At 44.9% G+C, this 20,725-nt stretch overlaps 1 protein-coding gene across 2 annotated transcripts in view; it reads right to left on the reverse strand.

The window, feature by feature from the left end:
* Positions 1-2,723: 2,723 nt before the first annotated feature.
* LOC120060956 (methylenetetrahydrofolate reductase-like) overlaps positions 2,724-20,725 on the reverse strand; it is a 28,127-nt gene continuing 10,125 nt past the window's right edge. For both annotated transcript variants that reach the window (XM_039010408.1, XM_039010407.1), the window contains exons 4-12: positions 14,040-14,150; positions 13,595-13,788; positions 12,696-12,946; positions 5,219-5,353; positions 4,787-4,967; positions 4,430-4,612; positions 3,866-3,967; positions 3,649-3,768; positions 2,724-3,170 (exon numbers count right to left, since the gene is read on the reverse strand). In XM_039010408.1, the coding sequence (XP_038866336.1) occupies positions 2,907-3,170; positions 3,649-3,768; positions 3,866-3,967; positions 4,430-4,612; positions 4,787-4,967; positions 5,219-5,353; positions 12,696-12,946; positions 13,595-13,788; positions 14,040-14,150 (1,541 nt within the window). In that variant the 3' untranslated portion in view covers positions 2,724-2,906. The remainder of the gene's footprint in view (positions 3,171-3,648; positions 3,769-3,865; positions 3,968-4,429; positions 4,613-4,786; positions 4,968-5,218; positions 5,354-12,695; positions 12,947-13,594; positions 13,789-14,039; positions 14,151-20,725) is intronic.

The following is a 20,725-nucleotide window of genomic DNA, read 5'->3' on the forward strand; positions in this document are numbered from 1 at the left end:
ACGGTCGAGTTATGTAGGTAGAGTTATGAAAGTGACTGCATAGATAGAGTAGCAGCAGCATAAAAGTGTGTGTTGGGGGGGATGGCAATGCAAATAGTCTGGGTTGCCATTTGATGGGACATGGCTCAGGTTTCAACGTAGTTCAAGTATGTGGCCCTGCATCATAGATTAGATTGACGAAATTCAGAGCAACTCTTAGGAGAACCATTGGCGCACACATAACAGATCTGAGACTGGCTTTATCGTTCTCAAACCCCCAGAACAGTTGGTCATGTCAGTCTCTTTTTAGAATTTAGAAGAGTTCTGCCAAGTAGGCTTCAATGCTGTTATTTTTAGTTTGTTGACTCTGGTGATGACTCATATGTGTTGTTGGCAGGAGAGGGTCAAAGTGACCACATTGATCAATATTTTGAACCCGTACCACCATGACTAACAGGGTTTGTTGGCATCTACCGATGGCAGCACTACAGTAGGTTAACCTCCTATAGGTACATGTTTTAACATGAGGTTATGTTTGGACTGCAGCCAAGTGCGCTAGGTTTTATGTAGGCTATAGGTCAGCAGAAGAAAAACATTCCAGCTTAGGCAGTGGGATATCATCTGGCTTCGCACTGGCCACAGGGGCTATTAATGATACTTCACCCAATTTCTGACAAATCACAGACTTCTATGTTCCGAGGGGAAATCCCAAATATGTGTCAGAGGGTGACGAGGTCTCATAGCCTTTGTACTGACTCATCGCCATGTAGACAACCATGTACACATCAGGCCACAGTTGACCGTTGCAACATTAAGTGTTTTTTTTATTGATCTTAATAAATCATCACGTTGCACAACATAGGTAAATATGAACAAAAAAGCAGAAAAATAAAGCAGTGTGAGATCACTGCTTAATTCTTGTTAGTTAAGGCCTCGCGTGAAATTTCCAAAACAGTCAGTAGCAGCTCGGTACTGTTACAATTATTGCCTATGGCAGATTACAATTGTAATCACAAATCAAGTTCGTCATTGTTCATGTGTTCTGGTAACCCTGAAGCTTCAGGAGAAAGTCCCTGTATTGCTCAATTTAAACTTTGGTTATGCAATTCTATAGTCTACACATCTCCTCTCTCATTGCTACAATTATTGCCTATGGCAGATTACAATTGTAATCTCAAATCAAGTTCGTCATTGTTCATGTGTTCTGGTAACCCTGAAGCTTCAGGAGAAAGTCCCTGTATTGCTCAATTTAAACTTTGGTTATGCAATTCTATAGTCTACACATCTCCTCTCTCATTGCTACTGTCAAAGTTGTGAACAGAGTGCCCCATGTGCAGTTAAGACCTTGTGCAGGTCTACAATTTTATCCCTGATGTCCTTACACAGCTCTCTGGTCTTGGCCCTTGTGGAGAGGTTGGAGTCTGTTTGATTGAGTGTGTGGACAGGTGTCTTTTATACAGGTAACGAGTTCAAACAGGTGCAGTTAATACAGGTAATGAGTGGAGAACAGGAGGGCTTCTTAAAGAAAAACTAACAGGTCTGTGAGAGCCGGAATTCTTACTGGTTGGTAAGTGATCAAATACTTATGTCATGCAATAAAATGCAAATTAATTACTTAAAAATCATACAATGTGATTTTCTGGATTTTTGTTTTAGATTCCGTCTCTCACAGTTATAGTGTACCTATGATAAAAATTACAGACCTCTACATGCTTTGTAAGTAGGAAAACCTGCAAAATCGTCAGTGTATCAAATACATGTTCTCCCCACTGTACATGTTTATATGAATACACCAAACATACAATTAAAAGGTTTATAAAGTCCAAAATGTTTCCCTGTGTCATTAATCATAATATTAATTCAGTCAAGTGCCTCTCGATTAAGATTGATCATCCAGATAGAAGCTCAGTTTGCTACCGTCATATTGTATATTACACAAGATAAACATCTGGTGTTGGACTAATTTAGTTCCTTTCATGGCACATTTTCTCACCATTTATCGCTCAAATGAAATCCATATTCTTAAAATGGTTTTTAAACAAATTTTGAAGTACACTGAACAAAAATAAACGTTGTTTAAATGTTTAAAATAAATGTTCCATGCACACAGAGCTTATTCCTCTCAAATGTTTACACAAATTTGTTTACATTCCCGTTAGTGAGCGTTTCTCCTTTGCCAAGAGAATCCATTCACCTGACAGATGTGGCATATCAAGAAGCTGATGAAATAGCATGATCATTACACAGGTGCACCTTGTACTGGGGACAATAAAAGGCCACTCTAAAATGTGCAGTTTTGTCACACAACATAATGCCACAGATGTCTCAAGTTGAGGGAGCATGCCAATTGCATGCTGACTACAGGAATCTCCACCATTGCCAGATAATGGAATGTTTATTTCTCTACCATAAGCAGCCTCCGATGTTTTATCAAATTTGCCAGTACGTCCAACCGGCCTCACAACCGCAGACCACGTGTATGGCGTCGTGTGGGCAAGCGGGTTGCTACTGTCAACGTTGTGAACAGAGTGCCCCATGGTGGCGGTGGGGTTATGGTATGGGCAGGCATAAGCTATGGACAACGAATACAAATGCATTTTATCGATGGCAATTTGAATGCACGAAAATACCATGAGGAGATCCTGAGGCCCATTTTTTTAAAGGTATCTGTGACCAACAGATGAATATCTGTATTCCTAGTCATGTGAAATCCATATATTATAATTTTTTATTAGGGCCTAATTCATTTATTTCAATTGACTGATTTCCTCGAACTGTAACAGTAAAATCAATTAAAATTGTTGCATGTAGAGTTTATATTTTTGTTCAGTATATATACTGTATAGTGTTAGTTTTTAGTGAAAAGTTCTCGATAGCAGCACCGGGGAGAAAAAGTAAAAAAAATCAGTCAGTGACTGTCGCCACAGTTACTTTGGGGGTTGATCTTCCACGGGTGACTCCTCGGCAGGCTGTTCTACAGGTTGCTCCGTGGGTTGCTCCTCTGGGGGGTTGTCAAGCAGCTCAAACATGTCGTCGATGACCTGCCACAGGCAGTTGTCCAATGGGAAGTCGTTGTCCACCAGGTTGACTAGGAAGTAGTTGTCGTGGATGTACTTGATGATCATGCGTGATGGCGACTCGTCCTCATACAGCTTGGCCCACTGCTCAATCCACAGGGCAAAGGCCTCATCCTATTAAAAGAAGGCGAAAACAATTAACTCTACGCATTTCTGAAAGGTGGGAATTTCAAGTGTTTCGACATCGATTTAGCTTTACAGCTCTGATAAAACTTTATCAGGACGCTTTATCAATTCCACACAAAATAATGACTTTGAAAAGGATTACTTTAAAAGGCTTCACGGGAGGTTTTTGTGCCATGGGACTTTCCAAACGCTCCAGCTCAAAGAGATGATGTAGAGGGTTAAAAATTCCATACTCAACTAAAATCTTAGAAAGTTTTCATAGAGAACCAATGACAAGCATTTCACAAACTCATCCGAGTCAAGGGAACGTTCCAGAACCAGAAACAACCCCTAGCACACTCCATCATTCCTTCTGATAGATGGTTTCACCTAATTGCTTACACCTATCCAGTCCTCTCATTTCTACACAAGTGCATAGGGGGTAATGTTCCTGGAAGGGGCCAGTAGGTTAATGAGATGACCTTACCTTCCAGTACATGAAGCTGACTGGATCCACCACCGTGGGCTGGACAATCTCCCTGCCGGGGAAGATGCCCCACGTCACAGCGTTGGGTTGCATGTCATGGGCGTTCGTCGTATTCTGACCCTGTAAACGGAAACAATCGACCAGTAGATCAATCCAACAATCCATTCAATTCACAAAACAGGTGTAAATGTAGGCTAATATATGTAGATGAACTTACATGAACATTGACAATGTGGTAGTTGACGCGAGGTTCGTACTTCTTCAGCACTTTGAGGAGAACGGTGACGTTTTCACTCGAGGTGAAAAATTCCAGATAGGCCTGTTGAATTTGCAAACGTTGCAAAGCATTAGGTTCATGTCATTACATGATGAGTATGCGTGTAATACAATAACTGTTACTAAGTTTGAGAAACCTTTAACTTATTCACTCTTCCTCATTTCTAGGAAAGATTGTGAATCACCCAACTCTCAACATCGTGACAAGAAAGAAAAAGGGGAAAGCCTTCATTTTCCTCAGTTATTTTACCTTATTTTAATACTTGATAATTTGAATGACTTTATGGGTGTTTAAATTGTGTTATAAATTCAAATGTTTAAATGTCCCCCTCCCTTTAGTAGGCCTACCTTCTTTCGAGCATTATTTTGGTAAAACTTTACTTTAAGCCTGCAGGTACAGTACGATGATTTATAACTTGTTATAAAGTATGTATGAGCCTTTATCATGTTATATAATCTTATAATTGGTAATCCCCAAAACCAAACCACGGATGCCTAACTTCACCTTCTGGAAGACGTAGCCCCCCGGTGGGCCCCAGCCCACGATGGGGTCGTCAGAGGGCTTGCCATTGATGGTGGGCTGCGAGTTGATGGTGAGGACCCCCCGGCGGTTCACCTTGTCGAGCTCGTCCATCATTAAGTTGGTCTCCGGAGCCAGCGGCTCGTCATTCCATGGCAGACACATCACCTAGGAGATAACAGCCGGTCATTGATGTCAGTTGAGCAAAGCGGAAATCAAAGGGTTTAGGCTTTTGTTTTAAGTGGTAGTCATAATGGCCACGTGGGTCGAATTCATGAGGCTCCAAACGGAAGAAAGGTGACTGAAACATTTCAGTCTGAAGTGTCTAGGGCCAGGCGTCACCTTGTGTCCGGCGCAGTTGGGCTGGGCCTTGATGTAGCTGGTGAAAACCTCGTAGACACTCTGCTCACTGGTCAGCTCCTCGCCCCACATCTTCAGCAGGGCGTCCTTTGACGACTTACTCTTCAGGTAGAACAAGTAGTAATCGTTGAGTTCGCCAAAGGCTGGAGATGACGAGTTGCCCCTGAAATAACACAGAGCCAAGATGATAAGTCCTGGGAACATTGCCTTTTCACTGATTATACAGTAATTATTCACATGGAAAAGTCACAGAATAGGTTGAGAAAACAAACGTACTGTATATCATGCATTCCCTTAACTATTAGACCAATGACAGCTACAAAAACATTGGAAATGTAACAATGTCTAACCACAAACTAGCCAAGGTGCAAGGTGATTTCTCTAGAGTTTTTGTCCAGTATGTGGCTTGCTCACCATCGTCCGTTGGGGAAGTCGTCCCAGTCCTGTGTTCTGTATATGTAGCTCTTGGGTCTGGAGGCCCAGAAGATGGGTCGCACGTCCTCCACTTTGCGTTTGGGGTGAGCACTCACCGCCCAGGGGAGTGGACGCCTGGCAACCCAAGAAGACAACCAGAAGGCATCAGTACTAGTAGAAAAGGGTGCGACAGCAGCTATTCCATTCTAATACATAGGCAGTTAAATTTCATGTGAACTGGTTTGTTTGGTTTTATTAAGTGTTCCAGGACAGAGTGTGCATGTACCAATCAAATTTAATCTGATTATTGTGCAATAGACAATTAAACCTTACACAGTATACCCATTTGGTTCTCTTTCAAATACTTCTTTCGATGTATCACATATAATATCAAAAGTTTCTGTTGGAGACAGACCAGTAGTGGTGAATGAGGTGAAAAGGAGCCACTCTCTGCCCTCTGGTTATTCTCGCTTCTCTGCCTCACAAAGAGCAATACTACTCTAGCTTTCCTCATATCGACTGGATACCCGTTTTCCTGTTTAACTTCACTAGGGTAGGGGGAAGCGTTCGGAATTTTGGATGAAATGCATGCCCAATTTAAACTGCCTGCTTCTCGGGCCCAGAAGATATGACATGCATATAACTGGTAGATTTGGATAGAAAACACTCTAAAGTTTCCAAAACTGTTAAAATAGTGTCTGAGTATAACAGAACTGATTTGGCAGGCAAAACCCTGAGAAACCTATTTAGGAAGTCGTTTTTTTTTGGGTTTTGTAGTTTTCTATTCAATGCCATTACAGTATCCATTGACTTAGGACTCAAACTGCAGTTTCTATGCCTTCCACTAGATGTCAACAGTCTTTAGAAATAGTTTCTGGCTTGTATTCTGAAAAATGAGGGAATAAGAGCATATGGAATGACTGGACGCTAAAGTGTCGCAGAGCTTTTTCATGCGCTCGACAGAGAGAGAGCAATTCTTGTTTACCTTTTAAATTGCGACGTTTTTGTCCGGTTGAAATATTATCGATTATTTAGGCTAAAAACAACCTGAGGATTGAATATAAACATCGTTTGACATGTTTCTATGAACTTTACGGATACAATTTGGATTTTTTTTGTCTTCCTGTTTTGACTGCGTTTGAGCCTGTGGATTACTGAAGAAAATGCGTGAACAAAAGAGGTTTTTGTATATAAAGAGACTTTATCGAACAAAATAAACATTTATTGAGTAAATTAATGTCTGCTGAGTACAACCATATGAAGATCATCAAAGGTAAGAGATTCATTTTATCTCTATTTCTGACTGACTGTTCTACTTGGCTGGTTACTGTTTGTAATGAATTGTCTAGTGGGCTATGTTCTCAAATAATCGTAAGGTATGCTTTCGCCGTAAAGCATTTTAAAAATCTGACACCGTGGTTGGATTCACAAGACGTTCATCTTTAAACCTATGTAAAATATGTTTTGTTTTCTGAATTTTTATAATGAGTATTTCTGTATTTGAATTTGGCGCCCAGCAGTTTCACTGGCTGTTGAAGAGGTGGGACGCTAACGTGCCACATACCCAAGAGAGGTTAACTGCTCACAAGTGAACCATGAAGGATATCGCTGCTGTGCGAAAGGTCTTCAGACCCTGTCGAGAGGTTGAGTACTAAGGTTTTATTTTTGTATCGAAATTCCTTATCTACTCCTCAGTCTGTTGCTTCACGGCTAGCTTTTGATACTCGGTTAGGCTAACTTGGCTAGCTCACTGAGGCGCAAGCTATCCGCACTAGCATACCCTACCTGCAACATAGTAGCATTGTCATCTCACCTCGTGTAGTTTAACCTACGTTCACCCGTTCTGTTAACTACACCGACCAGCTCAGCCTCATGGCACCCTTGTTTACGGGAGCACTCTATCTGAAAGTTAACTCTGCCACCACGTGGTTTCCTTCAGTCAGCACTGAGCTAGCCATGGCGTACCATGAGGTAGCTGCTAGCGCCCCACCCCTTCACCACGAGGTAGCTGTTAGCTAGCTAACGCCCAACTAGCCTCACGGCTATATTATTGCTAGCTGTTAGTATCAAGGCTTCTAACTAGCTAGCTTCGTACGCCGTTTACACTTTGTTACTATAACAGACGCTGCTCGGTCCCCCTAGCAAGCCTCATTCCTCACAATGTGCACTGCTACCCCGTCCAGGGACGAGCATAGCACTCGAACCCCCACGTTCATGTGCCTGTAGGTCCATGATTGCAGGGAAAGATTCCCACCCTCTATGCATCAAATACTTGGGTAAGGGACATCCCCAAGAGGCGCTCGAGGACCCGGAGTCCTGCAAGCACTGCAGATGAGGGTTGGTCTGAAGAAGAGGCTTAGACGTGCTTCGATCTCGATAGCCCCTCTTGCCTCCAAGCAAACAGCGATACATGAGGGTAGGCTCTCTGCAACCGAGCCCAGTTAGGGAGAGGTCACGGATAGCCTTGACTCCCTCCCGTCACTGTCTGATGATGTAGCAAGTTAGGGGACAACAAGGAAGAGGATGAGAATAATGTCACGGATATCCACCAGATTGCTCAGGAGGTGCGGACTGACAACCCCGTTCTCCCCCTTTCTCAAGCCTGCAGGCCTCACGGCCCCGAGAGCAGTGGAGCTGCCTCTACTCTAGTGGAGTTTGGGATCCTTCATGTCTGCAAGCGGGCTGCGGCCAGACACTGAATCGAGTAGCCGTCTCCTACAGGGGTTTAGAGCCCGTCAAGGGACCTATACAATGGGAAGAGACTCCCGTCCCAAAGATTCTTGCCAGGTGTACCCCTAGCCTGGATATGCACAATATGGAGGAATTACAGACCTGAACCTCTGTGCCTCCCAAGGCTGTGATCGTACCATCAGCCTAGCGGTTGTGGGAGGAATGGCGCTTTGGCTGAGCTTATACTACATCTTGGAAGCCCCAGTGTCACCCAAGGAGTTGTTTGGGCCCACTGTCGCCGCCATGCAGCAGAAGTGTGACATGCACAAGAAATAAGGCAAAACCTTCAACTTTTGCTTGCCCCGCAGACCAGATCCCCGTGGCCGGCCGCTGGTTCCTGCATCTCGCCCCAGCATCACAGCTGGGAAGGGGCAACAAGCTGGCCTTGGAAGACGGAGGTCCCCAGTGACGCAGCAGCCTGCCAAGACTCAGGCTAGGCCATTGAACCAGGCGGAACCTGTAGTAAAGCTGTCTTACGCTGCAGCAAGGATCCACCCCTCTAACCTTCCTAAGGTAGGTGAGAAGGGTCGGCCAAGATAGGGCGCAGCCGTGGCGAATGAGGAGCATAGTGTGCAGGGCCGACGGCTCTCTGCCCTACCCTGACTCTTCGGGTTTAATGTTTGATAGGGGAAGGAGTAGCGGTTTGCTGATGTCAACGTTGTGAAGAGTGCCCCATGCTGGTGATGGGATTATGGTATGGGCAGGCATAAACTACAGCTAACGAACACAATTGCATTTTAAATCGATGGCAATTTGAATGCACAGAGATACTGTGACAACATGCAGAGGCCTATTGTCGTGCCATTCATCTGCCACCTCATGTTTCAGCATGATAATGCACGGCCCCATATCACAATGATCTGTAGACAATTCCTGAAAGCTGAAAATGTCCCAGTTCTTCAATGGCCTACATACATGTCACCCATTGAGCTGTTTGGGATGCTCTGGATTGACGTGTACGACAGATTTTGTTAGCAACAAATGCGGCAAAAAGGTACAGTAAATGTAAAATACACATAATCAACAGTGTAATGTTCCGATTCAGTCGTGTCAGGTGAATCAAATGTATTTATAAAGCCCTTTTTATATCAGCAGATGTCAAAGAGCTATACAGAAACCTAGCCAATAACCCCAAACAGCAAGCAATGCAGATGAAGAACTGTTGTGTCCTCATCTTTTGTCTAATAATTTCCCATAATCTCCAAACTGTTCCCTTGTAATTGCTACCATGGTCATGCATTCCATATTTCTATAAGAAATGAATGATGAAACCCTATCCATATAGGCCAATTCCAACGAGTGAAGGGTTAATGACCTTTTATTTGATTTATTTCACCTTTATTTAACCAGGTAGGCTAGTTGAGAACAAGTTCTCATTTACAACTGCGACCTGGCCAAGATAAAGCAAAGCAGTTCGACACATACAACACAGAGCTACACATGGTATAAACCAACATACAGTCAATAATACAGTAGAAAAAGTCTATATACAGTGTGTGCAAATGAGGTAGGATAAGGGAGGTAAGGCAATAAATAGGCCATGGTGGCGAAGTAATTACAATATAGCAATTAAATACTGGAATGGTAGATGCACATTCATCTTCTGCACAAGTGGAGATACTGGGGTGCAAAGGAGTAATAAATAAATAAATACAGTATGTGGATGAGGTAGTTGGATGGGCCATGTACAGGTGCAGTGATCTGTGAGCTGCTCTGACAGCTGGTGCTTAAAGCTAGTGGGGGAGATAAGTGTTTCCAGCTTCAGTGATTTTTGCAGTTCGTTCCAGTTATTGGCAGCAGAGAACTGGAAGGAAAGGCCAAATGAGGAATAGGCTTTGGGGGTGACCAGTGAAATATACCTGCTGGAGCGCGTGCTACGGGTGGGTGCTGCTATGGTGACCAGTGAGCTGAGGTAAGGTGGGGCTTTACCTAGCAGAAACTTGTAGATGACCTGGAGCCACAGTGGATTTGGCGGCGACTATGAAGCAAGGGCCAGCCAACGAGAGCGTACAGGTCGCAGTGGTGGGTAGTATATGGGGCTTTGGTGACAAAACAGATGGCACTGTGATATACTGCATCCAATTTGTTGAGTAGAGTGTTGGAGGTTATTTTGTAAATGACATCGCCGAAGTCGAGGATCGGTAGGATGGTCAGTTTTACAAGGGTAACCCAATCATTGGCCCAGGTCAACTTTTTTTCCATTGTCACACCTTGGAGCCTATAGCTTTTCGTCTGTCGCTTCCCCTGAAGGGCGTTGTCCAGTACACACAGTGGACTTGGATTGTAGTAGGGCTTGGGCAAGCGTGTCATGCTCTTCGCTCATTAGGCAACCGCCCTTCAGAAGTGGGTGGGGACCCCCTTTTTCTCTTTGACTATGTCCTAACGGTTCAGGGGGACTATTATATGTTTTTATAATGCTAGGGTGGTAGCCTTTGGATTGGTCTGGAAGTGTCCTCTCCTAGTGTTTACCTCTTGGGCACTGTTTTTGGGACATACACTACATGACCAAAAGTATGTGGACACCTGTCGAACATCTCATTCAAAATCATGGAAATTAATATGGAGTTGGTTCCCCCTTTGCTGCTATAACAGGCTTCCACTCTTCTGGGAAGGCTTTCCACTAGATGTTGGAACATTGCTGCAGGGACTTGCGTCTATTCAGCCAATTGAGAATTAATGAGGTTGGGCACTGATTTTGGGTGATTAAGCCTGGCTCGCAGTTGGCGTTCCAATTCATCCCAAAGATGTTCGATAGAGTTGAGGTCAGGGCTATGTGCAGGCCAGTCAAGTTCTTCCACACCTATCTCGACAAACCATTTCTGTACGGACCTCACTTTGTGCACAGGGCCATTGTCATGCTGAAACAAGAAAGGGCCTTCCCCAAACTGTTCGTCTAGATTGTCATTGTATCCTGTAGCGTTAAGATTTCCCTTCACTGGAACTAAGGGGCCGAGCCCAAACCATGAAAAACAGCCCCAGACCATTGTTCCTCCTCCACCAAAATTTACAGTTGGCACTATGCATTGGGGCAGGTAGCGTTCTACTGGCATCCCCCAAACCCAGATTCTTCCGTCGGACTGCCAGATGGTGAAGTGTGATTCATCACTCCAGAGAACACGTTTCCACTGCTCCAGAGAACAATGTCGGCTAGCTTTACTCAACTCCAGCCGACGCTTGGCATTGCTCATGGTGATCTTAGGCTTGTGTGCGGCTGCTCGGCCATGGAAACACATTTCATGAAGCTCCTGATGAACAGTTCTTGTGCGGACGTTGCTTCCAGAGGCCGTTTGGAACTCGGTAGTGAGTGTTGCACTTTTTACCCGCTATGCGCTTCAGCACTCGGTGGTCCCGTTCTGTGAGCTTGTGTTGGCTACCACTTCACGGCTGAGCCGTTGTTGCTCCTTGACGTTTCCACTTCACAATAACAGCACTTACAGTTGACCGGGGCAGCTCTAGCAGGGCAGAAATTTTATCAACTTACTTGTTGGCAAGGTGGCATCCTATGACAGTGCTACGTTGAAAATCACTGAGCTCTTCAGTAAGGCCATTCTACTGCCAATGTCTTGATTTTATACACCGGTCAGCAACGGGTGTGGCTGAAATATCCAAATATTTTTAAATCATACTTTTGCATATATAGTGTATTTCATTGAACTGAGATTTTAAAAGCCACGTATTGGGCTTCACCTCACTTTGTTATGAGGTTCTTCCCAATGGGTTGTTTCTGCACCTTCTTGGTGTGTACTCTCAGTAACGGGACCTCTGAGGGTTGGTGATGTTGGGCCTACCCTGGCTTCGGACAGCATGTTTTTTTGCGTTAGGGGAGTTGGCCATATCCCCATATGTGATACATCGAAATTAGTATTTGAAAGAGAACTTAAGGTTACTTGCGTAACCTGGTCCTCTGATAATATGAGTAAGATGTATCACCGCATTCCCCTGCTCGCAAGGGCGTGAGGAAGAGAAGCATGCTTGAGAATAAGTAGAGGGCGGGAGTGGCTCCTTTTAAAGAGCAACTGCCCCTAAAAACCAACTTCACATTTAGGAAACAGCTTATGGTCGCGTCGGTGAGTCAGAAACATTTGATTATACTGTCAAAATTGACTAGAGTGTAAATAGGATCATTCTTGTTATAAAGTCTGTCTCCTCAAAAACAGAGTTTTATGACTGCATCACAAAGTAAATGAAGGTTGGGTTTGTTTCAATCCTGCCCACATGCCCACAGCTGGCAGTAATCATCAATTTGGAGTACAGGTGCACGTGACCCAAACGCAATGTCCGTGGTAAATTTGGGTCGACTTTGGAATCCCTATGGGGCTAGTTAGGGACCATTGGTAAATTCCACAATGTACAAGGGACAATATATAAAAACTCCTCCAAATTGACTTAAAAACCTCAAATCAATTACAAATTGTAGAATTTCATATACAAATATTGAAAGCATTTAATGAGAAAATGAATGAAGCAAATTTGAAAAACGAGGCCAAATCAGGAAGTGCAGTCGTCCTTTAAGAAAGGTGAGGGTCTCGCCTCATTCAAGTAGGCGATCCTAAACGAATCCCCATATGTGATATATCTCACTCATATTGTCAGAGAACCGGGATTACGGTAGTAACTTTACATTTCATTATTCTTCAAATACTATCTCAGCTAAACCAAGCAAACAACCTGAAGTGTTTGAAAGAAAAAACAATCCTATTTGGACCCATGTATGGTGTGGTGGGCGGTCCGGGTTTAGACAACCAACCTGGGGTCCTCGATCCAGAGGCCCAGCTGCCGCAGAACCTCTATGGTGGCCACCTCGCGGTTCAGCGTGTAGAAGTGGAGGCCCGGCACCTCGCCGCTCTCCAGGAGCACGCGGCACATGCCCACGGTCTGCTCAATGCCGTAGTTGCGGATGGCTGCGTCATTGTCCTTGATGGGCTCGATGACCCGCATGATCTCCTCAGGCACCTCCAGCTTAGACAACTTCACCAGCTGCCTTAGAGATTGGTAGCCCTGGAGGAAAGGAGGAATGATAACACACAAAACATACAAATACTTTAGAAAATCATTTCAAATACTTTAGCTGTGCTTGGTTGAGCTTGCCTTTTAAAATTAAGCAAACCCCGCCCACCAGGCACTCCAAACATATACTGCCCCTTATGGGAAAATGTCCCCTTGTCCGATGAATAATGTCTCGTTTTGTTTTCGCACGGAACATACTTGGTCATTTGTTACAGCATTGCTCGCTATCATCACATCCTAGAACATGCCATTCCAAGAAAGCGTTACAAAGTACGCAACCCCTCCCTTTCAACCGTTGACAAATGTAGTATTTGACCACACCACCCCACACACAAGTCCATGGCCCAGTTTAGGCCTATGTCCCAAACTACCTGGTAGGGCTGAGACGATACCAGTAATGCAATATTTTTCCATGGCAAAAATGAAAACTATTTGGTCCTTTAAAAACCTGCTCTATGTAAAACAAAAGTGTGCTACAGCTTGGAAAATAAATACATGTGACTCTGGATAACAACATAATGATGTTTGTTTCCAATATTAAGGCTGTTCTCCTAAAGAAGTCAAATCCGCCTCGAGTTTTGTTTCCTTGCCGCAATACTAACGAGTATCCCGATAATGGTATCGTCCCGGCCTTAGTACCTGGATAGGGAAGATGCCTGGTAGGATGGGGCAGGTGATTCCTATGGCCCTGCAATCTCTGACAAACTTGAGGAAGGTGTCGGCCCGGAAGAAGAGCTGGGTGATGATGAAGTCTGCACCGGCGTCCACTTTCTCCTTCAGGTGTCTCAGGTCCTCATCGTAGCCCTCTGCCTCTGGGTGGCCAGTAGGGTAGCCTGCCACAATAAATTCATTTTAATGTGCAGTGTGTGTGTGTACAGGTCACATTTTACCAACAACTTGAAGGACTAAATGGCTTTACGGGAGATAAAATGCTCACATCGTATAAGTAGGTACAACAGCCTACTTTAAAGTCCTCCACAAATAACCTGATGAAAGGATATCATTACTATAAAATGACAATATGCTGAAGCTTTGTAAAAAGAAAAAAAGAAAAGAAAAATACGTAATTTTGCATCAATCATACCAGCCACACAGATGTCAAAGTAGTCATCAAACTCGCAGCGGATGTGTTTGACCAGGTCTGTGGCGTAGTTGAAGCCCCCTTCTTCCTCTTCCCAGTCAGCCCCTACGGGATCTATAAAGAGATCAGGAAAACATGGTGTTCAAAGGGAATTTGTCACAATAAGACGTAGCTACACTTAAAAATATAAAAACGCAAGATGCAACAATTTCAAAGATTTTACTAAGTTACAGTTCAGTGAAATCAGTCAATTGAAATACATTCATTAGGCCCTAATCTATGATTTCACATGACTGGGAATACAGATATGCATCTGTTGGTCAAAGTTATACCTTAAAAAAAAAGAGTATATTTTTTGGATCAGAAAACCAGTCCATCTGGTGTGACCACCATTTGCCTCGTTATGGTAAGTTGGCGCCGACAGACATGGCAGCTCTGCTTCTAGCTCCTAAGCAACTTCGCAGTATTTCGGTTTTTGTGTGTTATTTCTTACATTATTAGCCCAGAATGTTTGTGTTATTACATACAACCAGAAATAACGTTTGAATATCAGAGTGGTGGTAACTCACCAGCATTACGACGAGGAATACAACTTTGCTGAATTGGATCCTTTGTTCAGACCCCCCAGGGCAATTAACTTTTCCCAGAAGCTGCTCCAAGACGCCGCCAGCGGAGAAGAAGTATTCGGAGTGGACTTCTAGTCCCACTCAGGAGGCGGGCACACCATCCACCGCTTCCGAGTATATTACTCGCTAATGTTCAGTCTCTGGACAATAAAGTAGACAAGCTCAGGGCGAGGATCTCCTTCCAGAGAGACTTCAGGGACCGTAACAGCCAGCTGGGTTCTCAGTTCACCGCGCAGACAGGAATAAAGAACTCTCCGGGAAGAAGAAGGGCGGGGATGTATGTTTCATGATTAACCACTCATAGTGTGATTGTGATAACATACAGACCCTCAAGTCCTTTTGCTCACCCGACCTAGAATACCTCACAATTAAATTCCGACTGGATTTCCTCCCAAAATAATTATCTTCGGTTAGTTAAAGCTGTGTATATTCCCCCTTAAGCCGATACTCCTAACGGCCCTCAAGGAACTACACTGGACTTTATGCAAACCACATATTCTGAGGCCGCATTTATTGTATCTGGGGATTTTAACAAAGCAAATTTGAGGAAAACACTACCGAAGTTCTATCAAACACATGGACTGCAGTACTCGCTTAGGAAAAACCCTCGAGATGCCTACAAGGCCCTCCCCCGCCCTCCCTTCGGTAAATCAGATCACGACTATTTTGCTCCTCCCTTCCTATAGGCAGAAACTCAAACAGGAAGTACCCGTGCTAAGGTCTATTCAACGCTGGTTTGACCAATTGGAATCAATGCTTTAAGATTATATTGATCACGCGGACTGGGATATGTTCCGGGTAGCCTCAGAGAATAATATTGACATTTACACAGACACAGTGACTGAGTTCATAAGCAACTGTATAGGGGATGTTGCTCCCACGGTGTCTATTAAAACCTACCCAAACCAGACACGGTGGATAGATGGCAGCATTCGCGCAAAACTGAAAGGGAAAACCAGCCACGTCGCGGACACCAACGTGTCCGCTCCCGGACAAGCTAAACACCTTCTTCGCCCACTTCGAGGATAACACAGTGCCACCGACGCAACCGCTACCAAGGACTGTGGGCTCTCATTCTCTGTAGCTGACGTGAGTAAGACATTTAAGCGGGTTAACCTTCGCAAGGCTGCCGGCCCAGACGGCATCCCTAGCCGCGTCCCCAGAGCATGCGCAGACCAGCTAGATTGAGTGTTAACGGACATATTCAATCTCTCCCTATACCAGTCTGCTGTCTGTCCCCACTTGCTTCAAGATGTCCATCTTAGTTCCTGTACCCAAGAAAGCAAAGGTAACTAAATGACCATCACCCTGTAGCACTCACTTCTGTCATCATGAAGTGCATTGAGAGGCTAGTTAAGGATCATATCACCTCTACCTTACCTGATACCCTAGACCCACTTCAATTTGCTTACCGCCCCAATAGATCCACAGACGATGGAATCGCTATTACACTGCCCTATCCCATCTGGACAAGAGGAATACCGACGTCAGAATCCTGTTCATTGACTATAGCTAAGCATTCAATACCATAGTATCCTCCAAGCTCATCATTAAGCGCAGGGCCCTGGGTCTGAACCCCGCCCTTTGCAACTGGGTCCTAGAACTCCTGACGGGCTGCCCCCAGGTGGTGAAAGTAGGAAACAACACCTCCACTTTGCTGATACTCAACACAGGGGCGTGCTCATCCCCCTCCTGTACCCCCTGTTCACCCATGACTGTGTGGCCACGCACATCTCCAACTCAATCTTCAAGTTTGCAGATGACACAACAGTAGCATAATTGAAAACCAACAATGACGAGACAGCCTACAGGCACGAGGTGAGGGCCCTAGCGGAGAGGCGCCAGGAAAATAACCTCTCCCTCAACGTCAACGTCAAAAACAACGTCAAAAACAAACGTCAAAAACAAACGTCAAAAACAAACAAGCTGATCGTGGACTTCAGGAAACAGCAGAGGGAGCACACCCCTATTCACACTGACGGGACCGCAGGGGAGAAGGTTCCTCAGCGTACATATCACTGACAATCTGAAATGGTCCACCCACACAGACAGTGTGGTGAAGAAGGCACAACAGGGCTCTCCAGAGGGTGGTACAGTCTGCACAACACATCACTGGGGCCACACTGACTGCCCTCGAGGACACCTACAGCACCCGATGTCACAGGAAGGCCAAACATTATCCAGAACACGAGGTCAGTAAAGGTGCATCAAAGCTGGGACAGAGAGACTGAAAAACAGCTTCAATCTCAAGGCCATCAGACTCTTAAATAGCCATCACTAACCGGCTACGACCCGGCTACTCAACCCTGCACCTTAGAGGCTGCTGCCTTATATACATAGACATGGAATCAATGGCCACTTTAATAATGTTAACAAACTGCTTTACTCATCTCATATGTATATACTGTATTCTACTCTATTTCAGTCAATGCCACTTTAGATGTGCGTTGTTGTGAATTGTTAGATACTACTGCATTGTTTATGATATCAAGATGGCATAGCAGTCAGACGTCCTTTGTCCTCATCTTGTCGTGTCCCGTGTATATATATATTTACATCTTTCATATATTTTATTTTCCAAAAACTCAACTTCAAAACACTCTCCTGCAACCCGCCTCGCCAATTTAAATTTAAAAAAGTATTATTTACCTCAAATCTGAAATCCACAATAGAAGCTAGCCAGAAGCTAACCAGAAGCTAGCAAGTTTACTGGCTAACGTTAGTATTCAGCTAACCACGGTTTGTGGTCATCAGCTATCCTTTAGCTCGAAAAGCTATTGCCAGTTTTGTACAACGCGACTCAGACCAGAGCATACCAGACCTATTTTCTCTTCATATCCCCGGATTGTAACCGCAAGCTCTGGACATTTACACCTGGATCTCGCAGCTAGCTAGCTGCTATCCGAGTGGCTATTGGCTTACGTCGGTCCCGGAGCAAACATCAATTATTCCGGAGCTAGCCAGCTGAAGAGTTCCATCAGCCACTCCTGGGCTACAATCACCTATCCGGACCCGTTTTACTGCCGATGCGGAGCCCCACCGGGCCTTCACGACTGGACTACCGACGTTATCTGCCCGAGAGAGTTATCCAACTGGCCCCTCTGTCGCGACGTTACCTGAACGCCCATCTGCGGCCCGCTAATCGTTAGCGGTCTTATCAGCTGCTATCTGAATAGGTCTATCGGACAATTTTTTCTTGGGTCACTATAACTATTTTACCAATTGGATTGATCCCCTCTACCACACGGAACCCCACTAATCTTCCGACGGAAACGCACAAGGTGGCTAAAAACAGACCTCCATCCTATGCTAGCTTGCGACCGATGGCCAGGCTAGCTGTCTGAATTGCCGTTACCCCAACCAACCTCACTACTCACTGGACCCTTATGATCACTCGACTAAGCATGCCTCTCCTTAATGTCAATATGCCTTGTCCATTGCTGTTTGTTGGATTATTTCACTGTAGAGCCTCTAGCCGTGCTCATTATACCTTATCCAACCTTTCAGTTCCACCACCCACACATGCGATGACATCACCTGGTTTCAATGATGTTTCTAGAGACAATATCTCTCTCATCACTCAATACCTAGGTTTACCTCCACTGTATTCACATCCTACCATACCTTTGTCTGTACTTATCCTACTCCTCCTCTGTTCCTCTGGTGATGTAGAGGTGAATCCAGGCCCTGCAGTGCCTAGCTCCACTCCTATTCCCCAGGCACTCTCTTTTGATGACTTCTGTAACCGTAATAGCCTTGGTTTCATGCATGTTAACATTAGAAGTCTCCTCCCTAAGTTTGTTTTATTCACTGCTTTAGCACACTCTGCCAACCCGGATGTTCTAGCCGTGTCTGAATCCTGGCTTAGGAAAACCACCCAAAATTCTGAAATCTCCATCCTTAACTACAACATTTTCAGACAAGCTAGAACGGCCAAAGGGGGCGGTGTTGCAATCTACTGCAAAGATAGCCTGCAGAGTTCTGTCCTACTATCCAGGTCTGTACCCAAACAATTTGAACTTCTACTTTTAAAAATCCACCTCTCTAAAAACAAGTCTCTCACCGTTGCCGCCTGCTATAGACCACCCTCTGTCCCCAGCTGTGCTCTGGACACCATATGTAAACTGATTGCCCCCCATCTATCTTCAGAGCCCGTGCTGCTAGGCGACCTAAACTGGAACATGCTTAACACCCCAGCCATCCTACAATCTAAGCTTGATGCCCTCAATCTCACACAATTTATCAATGAACCTACCAGGTACCACCCCAAAGCCGTAAACACGGGCACCCTCATAGATATCATCCTAACCAACTTGCCCTCTAAATACACCTCTGCTGTTTTCAACTAAGATCTCAGCGATCACTGCCTCATTGCCTGCATCCGTAATGGTTCAGCGGTCAAACGACCTCCACTCATCACTGTCAAACGCTCCCTGAAACACTTCAGCGAGCAGGCCTTTCTAATCGACCTGGCCGGGGTATCCTGGAAGGATATTGATCTCATCCCATCAGTAGAGGATGCCTGGTTATTTTTTTTTAATGCCTTCCTCACCATATTAAATAAGCATGCCCCAATCAAGAAATTTAGAACAGATATAGCCCTTGGTTCTCTCCAGACTTGACTGCCCTTAACCAACACAAAAACATCCTATGGCGTTCTGCATTAGCATTGAACAGCCCCCGTGATATGCAACTTTTCAGGGAAGCTAGAAACCAATATACACAGGCAGTTAGAAAAGCCAAGGCTAGCTTTTTCAAGCATTAGTTTGCTTCCTGCAACAAAAACTCAAAAGTTCTGGGACACTGTAAAGTCCATGGAGAATAAGAACACCTCTTCCCAGCTGCCCACTGCACTGAGGATAGGAAACACTGTCACCACCGATAAATCCACCATAATTGAGAATTTCGATAAGCATTTTTCTACGGCTGGCCATGCTTTCCACCTGACTACCCCTACCCCGGTCAACAGCACTGCACAGCAACTCGCCCAAGCCTTCCCCATTTCTCCTTCTCCCAAATCCAGTCAGCTGATGTTCTGAAAGAGCTGCAAAATCTGGACCCCTACAAATCAGCCGGGCTAGACAATCTGGACCCTTTCTTTCTAAAATGATCTGCCGAAATTGTTGCAACCCAAAGATTCACAAAGATTGGAAAGCAGCGGCGGTCATCCCCCTCTTCAAAGGGGGGGACACTCTTGACCCAAATTGCTACAGACCGATATCTATCCTACCCTGCTTTCTAAGGTCTTCGAAAGCCAAGTCAACAAACAGATTACAGACCATTTCGAATCCCACCATACCTTCTCCGCTATGCAATCTGGTTTCAGAGCTGGTCATGGGTGCACCTCAGCCACGCACAAGGTCCTAAACGATATCTTAACCGCCATCGATAAGAAACAATACTGTGCAGCCGTATTCATTGACCTGGCCATGGCTTTCGACTCTGTCAATCACCACATCCTCATCGGCAGACTCGATAGCCTTGGTTTCTCAAATGATTGCCTCGCCTGGTTCACCAACTACTTCTCTGATAGAGTTCAGTGTGTCAAATCGGAGGGCCTGTTGTCCGGGCCTCTGGCAGTCTCTATGGGGGTGCCACAGGGTTCAATTCTTGGACCGACTCTCTCTGTATACATCAATGATGTCGCTCTTGCTGCTGGTGAGTCTCTGATCCACCTCTACGCAGACGACACCATTCTGTATACTTCTGGCCCTTCTTTGGACACTGTGTTAACAACCCTCCAGACGAGCTTCAATGCCATACAACTCTCCTTCCGTAGCCTCCAATTGCTCTTAAATACAAATAAAACTAAATGCATGCTCTTCAACCGATCGCTGCCTGCACCTACCCGCCCGTCCAGCATCACTACTCTGGATGGTTCTGACTTAGGTAATTGTAGTTGTCCACATATTCTAGGTGTCTGTTTAGACTGTAAACTCTCCTTCCAGACTCAGCCCAAACAACTACCTCTCCCTCTACTGTATTTATTTACTTATTTTGCTCCTTTGCACCCCATTATGTCTATCTCTACTTTGCACATTCTTCCACTGCAAATCTACCATT

The sequence above is a fragment of the Salvelinus namaycush genome, chromosome 16 (assembly GCF_016432855.1).
Source record: "Salvelinus namaycush isolate Seneca chromosome 16, SaNama_1.0, whole genome shotgun sequence".
NCBI classification, from domain to species: Eukaryota; Metazoa; Chordata; class Actinopteri; order Salmoniformes; family Salmonidae; genus Salvelinus; species Salvelinus namaycush.